This window comes from Hevea brasiliensis, chromosome 18, assembly GCF_030052815.1.
Source record: "Hevea brasiliensis isolate MT/VB/25A 57/8 chromosome 18, ASM3005281v1, whole genome shotgun sequence".
NCBI lineage: Eukaryota > Viridiplantae > Streptophyta > Magnoliopsida > Malpighiales > Euphorbiaceae > Hevea > Hevea brasiliensis.
The window spans coordinates 50,569,027-50,579,470 of record NC_079510.1 but is presented as its reverse complement, the minus strand read 5'-3'; the positions used below and the strand labels follow the sequence as shown (position 1 = coordinate 50,579,470).

Below are 10,444 nucleotides of genomic sequence, written 5' to 3'. Positions count from 1 at the left end.
ACCAAAATAAAAAATTTTTGGATGCATTTCATTATCTAGTAGAATGTTGCTGCCTTTAAATTTCTATGGATAATTCTTAAACTCGAGTCTTGATGAAGATATAAGATTCAACTGAGCGATGCCAATGATAATATTGAGACGTTTCCACTTAGAGCTAATTATATATATATATATATATATATATATATATATATATATATATATAAAGGCACAACAGAGGAAAGCAAAGCATAACAGATAAACAGAAGCAAAGAAAAGGTTAGGACTCTTAGCATCCAAGTCCTGGAAAAAATTTCTCCTGTAGCGGAAATAGAAATGCCAAATGATGAATATTTGATCCTGGAAGGATTAACCAGGTTTTAGTCGGGGAGTGTAGCCATGGTTTTAAATGTCAGTGTTTCCGATTCAGCTGATTTCCTTACTTTTTCCGATTTCAATACAGTTTCCTGTTCCAAAACTCTTCCTGCCAAAACCATCTGCAACTATATCCATATGGTTAAATGGCAATTGAAATTCATATTGAGATGGCTGTACAATACATCTCTGTTGGAAATCATCATATGATTCCAGGTACAAAAATCCAAAAGCTATCGTGTTGCATCTGCAGTAATTGACAATTCATTTACAGAACAGGATCCTTCTCCTCCTCTGGAGTTGCTAGTGTTGGAAGATGTCCTGAAAATGAAAGCAGGTTGTTTAGGAGAAGGGGGAGTTTTTTCGCTGTTCAACATTAGAACAACTGCTGACATAGTAGGTCTGTCCACTGCATCTTCTTGCACACATAAGAGTCCGATTTGAATGCATCTGAAGACTTCATCAGGCTTATATGACTCCACCAATGATGAATCAACCATCTCCAGTGTTCTGCCTTCTCTCCATAACTCCCACACCTGTATGGTTCATAGCATTAGCACACTAGAAATAAAATTTCAGTATAAGTTGTATGGCGTCAAGCAATGGGAACAAAAGTTTGTAACATACATGTCCTATCAAGCTCAAGGAAGCATCCTCTTGGTTAAAGCCATTGCTTCTCTTCCCACTTATAATCTCTAATAATATCACCCCAAAACTGAATATATCAGACTTTGTTGAAAATTTTCCAAATACAGCGTACTCCGGTGACATATAACCACTGCATAAAAAAATTTTGAAAGATTTTGTGTTAATATTCATGTCATGAAATAAGTGTCTAAGTGATCTGTGTTCTGGTAGAGTGCTTACTATGTTCCAACAACTCTGTTCGTCTTATCTTGAATTTGGTCACATTTGAATATTCTTGCCATACCAAAATCTGAAATTTTTTGATTCATCTCATCATCCAATAAAATGTTGCTACTTTTTAAATCTCTATGGATGATTCTTAGTCTCGAGTCTTGATGAAGATATAAGATCCCACGAGCAATCCCAACAATGATATTGAAGCGCTTCCCCCAATCCAAAAGCAATCTTCTTTCTTGATCTGTATAAATGCGTGTATATAACAAACTTGAATTATTGTTAAATAATATGGTTTTTGTACTTTGATCATATAATTTTGCGTATAAAATAAGAACGGATAAAAAGGGCAGGAAATAAATGACTTACCAAAAAGAAAATGGTCCAAACTTTTGTTTGCCACGTATTCATATATTAACATTTGTTCTTTTTTCTTAGTGCAGCAACCTAGAAGTTTCACAAGATTCCTGTGCTGAAGTTTTGCAATCAGCATAACTTCAGTTTTGAATTCTTCAATTCCTTGTCTTGAATTTTTGGACATTCTTTTTACAGCTATCTCCTGTCCATTAGATAGCTTACCCTGAAATCATGTGGCAAGAGTAAGGTCACTCATGAATAACCAATTTAAAGACATTTTGCTTATGCAGAACCTCACAAGTTACAAGTAAAGGTTCACAAATGGCACAGCGAAGCCACACTATACCTTATAAACAGAGCCAAAACCGCCTTGTCCAAGTATGTTGGTTGCAGAGAAATTGTTAGTAGCAGCAAGAATTCTGCCGAAATCAAAAAATAGCAAGTCTGGTTGATTCCTACTTCTTATGAGCCCATTTTCCTCCAAAGAATCTTCAAAATAATTTGAACCAATACCAGAATCAAACAACTTTTTGTTTAATCTGTTCTTCCTTATCCTGGAAAAAGAAAAAGAAAATGAATGCTTCTATTATGTATTTTTTCTGATGCATTTTTTTTTTCTGCATTCAAATAAATTTCAGCAGGGAAAACAGTTTATTGAACTCCAATTTCATTTTGCAGGGCATTTAATTACGAGTAAAAAACATAGAAAATAAAAAAGATAAAACATGGAAAGGCACAAAACAATAATTAGAAAAAAAAAAGATAAAACATGGAAAGGCACAAAACAATGAGGAATGATTGTTTCTTACCCTGTTTTTCTCCTCCTCCAGAACCAGAAATAGATGAATGTGATGATGACAAGCCATGCAGAAATGAATGATAGTATCACAACGACCAATATTCCCTTCATTTGAAGAAAACCGTTGGATTTGGTTCCATCCTTAGCTGCAAGAGTGGGAAAGGAATACAAAATTACCTCCAAAAGAAAGGGAAACAAAGAAATGGTTCCAATGAAGAATAACAGAACAGAATCACAACAAAAGAAGAAAAGAAATGTCATTTGAAGACCAACAAGCTTTGAAGTCTGTCTTGTTGAAGTGATATCTTCAAATTAGAGCACCAGTTAGACAAGTCATGACAGTCCAAAATTTGCTCTTTCAAAAGTTAGTGCAAGCAGGAAAATACCTAATTCAAGTGCATCAACACGGACATATAGATCATAACCACTGTTATCAGAGAGATTTATTATGTCCATTAAATCTCCATACCAAGCCAAACAACCAGTTCCTTTCTCAGCAATGGGTATGCTTGCATATGCAGAGCATGAACAATTCATCTTGCATTCTTGTTCACAGTCCAAGTGACTCATGCTCATGTCCACCCAAATCGCTGCCGTAGTATCAGGAACTTTGACATGTTCCACTTTCAAAAACCCTTCTCCATGCCCACACACAGACGAAGATTGGAGCCGCTTCCTGACACAACCACCTGACCCATCTCTTAGATGCCAGTCCCTAGGGAACTTGGGTTCGTACCCAGGTAAACAAGCACATTCAAATGTATTAACATTGTTGGGTTCACACTTACTATTAGCACCACACACTCCATACCAGTCACACCGGTACTTTGGAGCCGACCAGAAATCCATCCATTGAGCTTCCATTTCGTGCCATATTAGCCACTTTACAAATCCTGCTTCATCCTACATTCTTATTATAACAGAGGGATCACTATAACTATATCTGAAGTATATTTCGTCTTCTGTATTTAAAAAGCTGTAGTTGTAAACATTTGCTATTGTTTTCCATGGCCATGGAACGCTGCGCCAGTATTGATTCGCACCTTTGTATTGAAAGAACTGTGGTGAGCCACTTGGGTTTAGCCTAACCGAGTACTCCCCACTTCCAGGATCATCAGCTGATCTCCATGATGTTAGGAACCTATTCAGACCTGTTTTTTTGTCCAACCCAAATTTCATTCCTTGCAGCAGGGTGTTTGTAGGATAATCAAAGCTTTGCCATGCAATTCTTTCACTTGTACCTCCTCGGACCAAAACCAAATTTCCTGAATCCAATAGCTGAGCCTCACAATCACCTGTTGCTTCCACCGAAATATTGGTAGACCATACCTGTGTTTTTCGGTCACGATCACCATAGAGAACGAGGTTTCCATATTGGTTGATTGAGAGAACTCCAGATGAGCCATTGATGGGATTGTTCCTATTTGCGACCCACACCACCGTTTGTCCTGAAACCTTGTGGAACCAAATTCCAAGATACCTATAGCTAGAACTGCCAGGGCTGAAAAAACCTAAGGCGAAAGTGTTATTTTGGGAGATTAGAAAGTTGCCCCCTGTGATGGTTTGGTTTATGGTTATGGTGTCTATGGACATAGAAAATATGAAACGCAGGATTAGAAGCAAGAGATAGAGAAGCAGCTCCTCAGCAGCCATGATAATTTTTTTTTTTTATGGAATCAGCGGCTATGATAATTGACACCAAGCTTTTGGGGGGTATTTGTCATGGCCTCTCATCGTCTCATGGGGTTTCAGAGTACATACTGGGGCTGGAATTTTTGACTCAGCCGCTGCTTTGGTTGAAGGAAAATCATTAATTAAGCAGCCACTTTTATTCAACTCCATTAAGAGACCTGCATTGAATTATCATCCTGGGTCAATCATCTGTCACCGTTATCTTTATCACATGATATGTATAAAAAAATATAATCTAATAAAAAATTATAAAAAAAATTCATTTAATTATAATATTTTAATAAAATTAATTAATTATTTTTTTTATTTTTTAAAAATATATTATTTAATTTTTTATTTTTTATTTTTTAAATTATTTAATCTCTTATCATTTTTTATAATATTAATTAAATTATTATTTAATTTTTTAATTTTAATAAAATTAAGTAATTATTCTTTATATTTTAAAAAGTATATTAATTTATTTCTGTAAATTAATTTGTTTAACTCTTTAATAATTCAGGTATCTTTTTACATCCCAACTGTGTTTATTCTAGTTTTTCATTTTTTTTTATCTTTTAATTTTTTAATTTTTTTCTCATAACCTCTAAGTAATGATAATTTAAAAAAATTATTTTATAATAAAAAAATATAAAAATAAAATATAAAAAATAAATAAAAATACTTGAATAATTTTAAAAAATTATTTAGCAATGAAAAAAAAATAAAATTTCCATTTTTCATTAAAAATATATTTTCTCAAAATATTATATTTTTAAAATATAAAAATTATTTAATTACTTTTATTAAAGTAAAAAATTAAATAATATTATTTTTTTAATTATAATGACTAAATAAATTGATTTTATTAAAATAGAAAAATTAAATAATAATATTTTTAAAATATAAAAATTAAATAAATTAATTTTATTAAAATAAAAAATTAAACAGTAATTGAATTGATATTAAAATTAATTAATTGATATAAAATTTGATAAAAAAATTAAATAATTTTATAAAAATAAAAAAATATAAAAATAAAGTAATATATTTTTTAATATATAAAATTAAATATTTAATTTTATTTAAATAATATATATATATATATATATATATATATATATATAGAGAGAGAGAGAGAGAGAGAGAGAGAGTGAGAGAGATACTTCAATTGCCAAGTGGAGAGGACAATGTACACAAAAGTGAAGTGACTTGGTACCTTGAGATGAGTGACATTTTCTCAATTACTTCGTCTTCTTCTTCTTCATCATTCAACACATGATAATCTGTACATGACATAACACATGTCCTTCCCCATGACACCTTACTAAGAATCTATTCCTTCATTTATTTAATTTTATGATATGATTTTTATAATTTGTGATCAATCATGCTATTAGTGATGGAGTTAAAAATTTAATTAAAAAAATTTAAATTAAAATATATAATTTATAAAAATAATATACATAAATAAATATAAATTGATAAAAAAAAGAAATGAAATGAGATGAAAATGAGAAATTATAAAAAAATAATTTTTTTTTATCAATAGAGTTGTGAGAATGAGTAATACAATTATTTAAAAAAAATTTAAAATTAAAAAGTGAAATTATCAATATTTTCTTAAAATTTTTTTCAAATTTTAGGAGGTTCAGTGCCCCAGTTGCCACTGTGTCTATGTATGTCGCAATAAATATTGCTTACCATCATCCTTTAAAATATGAACGTTAAAAAAAATGTCACTCAGCATTTTGAAATCTTAAGATAATATGACTTTTTTTTTATTCAAAATTAAATATTTTATTAACCTATTTACCAAAAAAAGGAAATTTATTAGCCTTGTAAAAATTCATTAACATGCTCTGAATTCTGTCAATGTATTTATTAATATTAAAATCATTTTAAAATAATAAGATATTAAATTTAAATTTTAATTAAAGCTCAATAAAAAAATCTAAATTCCAAATCTTCCAAGAATTTAATTAAATGAATTTTTTCTGCCGTCACCTCCGGCCGTCCTCTTCTCTTTTCGAGCAAGGGATGACTCTCCTTGACTTGGACGTGGGTTTTACTTTCCTCACCTTCGGGTTGGGCTTTTGAGGTAGTGGGTGTAGAATAGACTTTGAGGCGTGATGAATCACTGTTGACTCCTTGTAACTCAAAATGAGCATTGATTTTGATGATAACAAGACTCAAACAGAACCTATCTAACTCAACTTTAAAGTGATGTATAGATTATTTATCTTATTTATAAAGAATTTTTGAAGTTGCATCTAAGAAAGAAGAATACTCAAAGGCATCTTAAGACAAATCCAAGATAAGAAAGAACAAGATTATGAAAGTCAAGACTCAAAGTAAAGGTTTGAAAGTCATAGAGATAGAAATTGAGTCTTAGTACTTGTGTAAAAAGAATAGATGAAAGTTTAGTCAAATGGAGCTCAAAATTAAAATTTTCTTTTAATTATTTTATAAAATTTTTTCTCATCATGACCTTGGATATTACTATTAGAATATATATTTTTCTTAATGTCTAAATCAGATTTTTTAAATATTACAATTTGAGACAGGTAACTAGTAAATTAGTTTGCTAACTTGTTTGCTAAAATATTAGTTTGCTAATATGTTTGCTAAAATATTAGTTTGCTAACTAGCTTACTATTGTCGCCAAAATTTAATTAGTTTGCTAAATGATCAGAGTTGCTCAACTTCACACAAAAAGATAAAATAATGGCTATTTTGCCTAGAACAGAGTGTATAACGTTCCAAAAAGGTTTTAAATGGTTTAAAATGATCTGGGACTATAAATACACCTTCTTTACTTCATTTTACTTTTGATGAAAGCCTACATTTGCACTCCAATCTTGATTTTTCATTTATTGCTTTCATTTAAGAGCTTTAAAGTCTTTGAGCTACCATTGGCAAATCAACTCATCTCTTCTTTATAGTTTGATTTGTATTAAGTGAGAGTGAGTGTTAAAATATTAAATTACATTTAAGAGAGGTTGTACAAGCACCTATTAAAGCTGATAGTGTGAGTGCTTGAGATAGTACTTGTCAAGGATTCAAGCTACCTTAGTAAAAGCTTAGTGTTAAAAAAGTTGTAAAGGACTGTTGGTCTCTTGTTTTTAAAAGAGCAAATAGTGAAGAGAAGACTCAAAGAGGGTTCTTTGAGAGAGTGGATGTAGGCTAGTTAAGCCGAACCACTATAAAAATCATTGTGTTTGATCTCTCTAACCTTAATCTCCTTACTTTTATGTAATCTAATTTATATGCATGATAGTGAATGATTGATTGAATAGATTGAATTGATATACTTGAAGATATATTGAGTAGGTTGAGAAATTGATTAAAAATCTTGTGATGCATATTATGTCAAAAATTGCTATAAATATTGATTGAAGCTTGAACCGAAATTTAGGGACACATTATTATTGAAACATATATTATTTTCACAATATATATAAATGAGCACCTAATTAAACAAAGCCATAATTTTTCATTAAGCTACAAGCAAGGGCCAAAAAAATTGTAAAGTCCAATTCACCCCCCTCTTGGACTATTTTGGGACAACAAATTGGTATCAGAGCCTATCTCTTTTGCTTAAGGTGTCACAACCTTGGAGTGATCCCCAATGGCTGGTTCATCTATCAACACTGCCGGTATACCCGCACCACTAGCTGAAGGCTACTCAATTACTAGACCACCACTCTTCAGTGGCACTAATTACTCATTTTGGAAAGTAAGAATGAGAAATTTCATACAATCTGTAGATATTGATGCAGAATTATTAAAAATGGTCCACATGTTCCTCAAAAGAATGGTCGAGGAAATACTAAAGTTCTTAAAAATGAAGATGAATATGATGACAATGATTGGAAGAAAATTTTTGTAAATGCTAAAGCTATTAATATTTTGCATTACTCACTCTTAATGAATACAATCGTGTTTCAGGATTTCAATCTGCTAAGGAAATTTGGGAAAAGCTTAAAGTGACTTATGAAGGAACGGATGTCGTCAAGGAATCCAAAGCAAACCTCTTTATCCGAGATTATGAGCTATTTGAAATGAAGCCAGGAGAATCAATTGCGGATATGAGTACAAAGTTTACTGATTTTGTTAATCTTCTCAAAGCACTAGGTAAAAGATTTGAGGAAGCTGAACTTGTGAAGAAAATTCTTAGATCACTTCCAAAATCTTGGGAAGCAAAGACTACAGTTATCCAAGATACCAAGGATTTTAAAACTTTCACCTATGAAGAACTCATTGAATCTCTCATTGCACATGAGATGGTATACAAGAAAGATGAATTTGAAAATGAGCAAAAGAAGAAGAAAAGCATTGCTCTCAAGTCAAATAAGGATAAAGATAAGAAGAAAGGAGTTGTACTTAAAGTTGACTCAAGTGACAACTCAAGTGCTTCAAGTGATGATGATGATGAAATGGCTATGCTTGCAAGAAAATTCAAAAGAGCTTTCAAGAAGGGAGGAAGTAAATACAAGAAATTCCTAAAAAAGTATACTCCCAAGGATAAACGTTTCAAGGATTCAAAAGAAGAAGTTGTATGTTATGAGTGTCACAAACTAGGACATATCAAGCCCAAATGTCCATTGCTCAAAAAGAAGAAAGGAAAAGAAGACAGGAGCAAGAAAGCTATGAAAGTAGTATGGAGCAACAGTGAAGAATCTTCAAATGATGAATCAAGTGACAAGGAGACTGCTCACCTCTGTATGATGGCATTCGAAGAGAAAGTCGAAAGTTCACAAAAGGAAGAAGAAAGTGATAATGAGGTAAACTCTTCTGAATCTCCTAATGTAGAGGAACTTGAACTTGCATTTGCTAAAGTATATGATGAATATAGAAACTACAAGAGAAAGTGCACTAAAATGAATTTAGAAATTGAATCATTGAGATCACAAAATATTGCCATGTCCAATGTGTATAAAGAAAATGAATTTTACAAAGGACAAATTGCCTTGTTTAAAGAGCTAGATTTAGAGTTGAAAATCTCAAAAGAAACTTGTGAAAAGCTCATTGAGAAAAATAAAGTTCTTAAAGCTAAAATAGAATCTTTGACAAATGATTTGGCAAAATTTACAAAAGGAAAAGAAACTCTAGATGTACTTCTTGGAAACAAAAGAATTTCAAATGAAAAATATGGAATTGGTTTTGATTGTTTCATGAACTATGGTAAATACAAGGATCATTTCATTAAAGCATCTACATCCTCTTTGCCTTATGTCACATGTTATTATTGCAATAAAAAAGGTCATATGATTAGTTCTTGTGCACTTAGGAAGGGTCTTCTTAAGGTAAAGAAGGTATGGGTGCCAAAGGGAACCTTACCTAAGGTCACTAACCCTCAAGGACCCAAAGTTGCTTGGGTACCTAAAGCTAAATGATTAAATTTCAGGTTTGTTTCAAAGGGATGAAGGAAAGTGAAAAATGGTATGTATATAGTGGTTGTTCAAAGCACATGACTGGTGAAAAGGACAAGTTTTCAAAAATCACAATGGTAGATGGAGGACATGTGAAATTTGGAGATAAAGAAAAAGGAAAAATAATTGGAAATGGCACAATTAGAACCAAACCTTGCATTGAAGATGTGTCACTTGTTGAAGGTTTGAAATACAACTTGCTAAGTGTAAGCCAACTTTGTGATAAAGGTTTTGAAGTAAAGTTCACTTCTTCTCTTTGTACAATCAACAACTTAGATAATGACACATTATTCATTGCAAATAGATCTAATAATATTTACTTGCTTGGTATGAATAACTTTGAAACTAATCATAGTACATGTCTAGTATCTTTTGATAATTCTAGTTATTTATGGCATAGAAGATTAGGACATACAAGCATGCATACACTCTCAAAATTGTCCAAGAAAGAACTTGTTAAAGGTCTTCTTAAGATTAATTATGAAAATGAATTTCAATACAGGGCATGTGCACAAGGAAAGCATACAAGAGCATCTTTTAAATCTAAAAATATTGTTTCTACCACTAGGCCATTAGAATTGCTTCATCTTGATTTGTTCAGACCCGTGTCTCCTGCTAGTCTTGGTGGGAAGACATATGCATTAGTTATTGTTGATGACTATTCAAGATATACATGGACATTCTTCCTTGCTCACAAAGATGAAACTTTTGAGAAATTCACCTCCTTTAGTAAAATGGTTCAAAATGAAAAAGGTCTTTGCATCACATCTATAAGGAGTGATCATGGAACTGATTTTGAAAATCATTTATTTGAGAAATATTGTAATAAACATGGAATTAACCATAATTTTTCAGCTCCTAGAACACCACAACAAAATGGGGTTGTAGAAAGGAAAAATAGAACTTTACAAGAAATGACTAGAACCATGTTGAATGAAAATAATTTGTCAAAATATTTTTGGGTTGA

At 31.5% G+C, this 10,444-nt stretch overlaps 2 protein-coding genes across 2 annotated transcripts; one reads left to right on the top strand and one right to left on the bottom strand.

Annotated features, from left to right (window-relative positions):
- Positions 1-493: 493 nt before the first annotated feature.
- Positions 494-4,201, bottom strand: LOC110654937 (G-type lectin S-receptor-like serine/threonine-protein kinase RKS1). Its single transcript, XM_021811081.2, is given in 7 exon segments — positions 494-890; positions 982-1,132; positions 1,222-1,459; positions 1,585-1,795; positions 1,919-2,126; positions 2,382-2,517; positions 2,758-4,201. Coding segments are annotated over 7 exon segments (2,514 nt in total). The 5' UTR covers positions 4,025-4,201; the 3' UTR covers positions 494-587.
- A 4,142-nt stretch (positions 4,202-8,343) lies between these two features.
- Positions 8,344-10,018, top strand: LOC131175914 (uncharacterized). The gene is made up of 3 exons (XM_058140610.1): positions 8,344-8,829; positions 9,453-9,713; positions 9,980-10,018. Exons 1-3 carry the CDS (start codon positions 8,482-8,484, stop codon positions 10,016-10,018), a joined length of 648 nt encoding a protein of 215 aa, XP_057996593.1. The 5' UTR covers positions 8,344-8,481.
- Positions 10,019-10,444: the final 426 nt, after the last annotated feature.

Coding starts and splice junctions, on each gene's coding strand:
- LOC131175914 (XM_058140610.1), top strand. CDS start 8,482: ATGGCTATGCTTGCAAGAAAATTCAAAAGAGCTTTCAAGAAGGGAGGA. Junction 8,830..9,452: donor AAGAAGAAAGTGATAATGAG/GTAAACTCTTCT, acceptor ATTAAATTTCAG/GTTTGTTTCAAAGGGATGAA. Junction 9,714..9,979: donor TTTGTGATAAAGGTTTTGAA/GTAAAGTTCACT, acceptor ATTTCAATACAG/GGCATGTGCACAAGGAAAGC.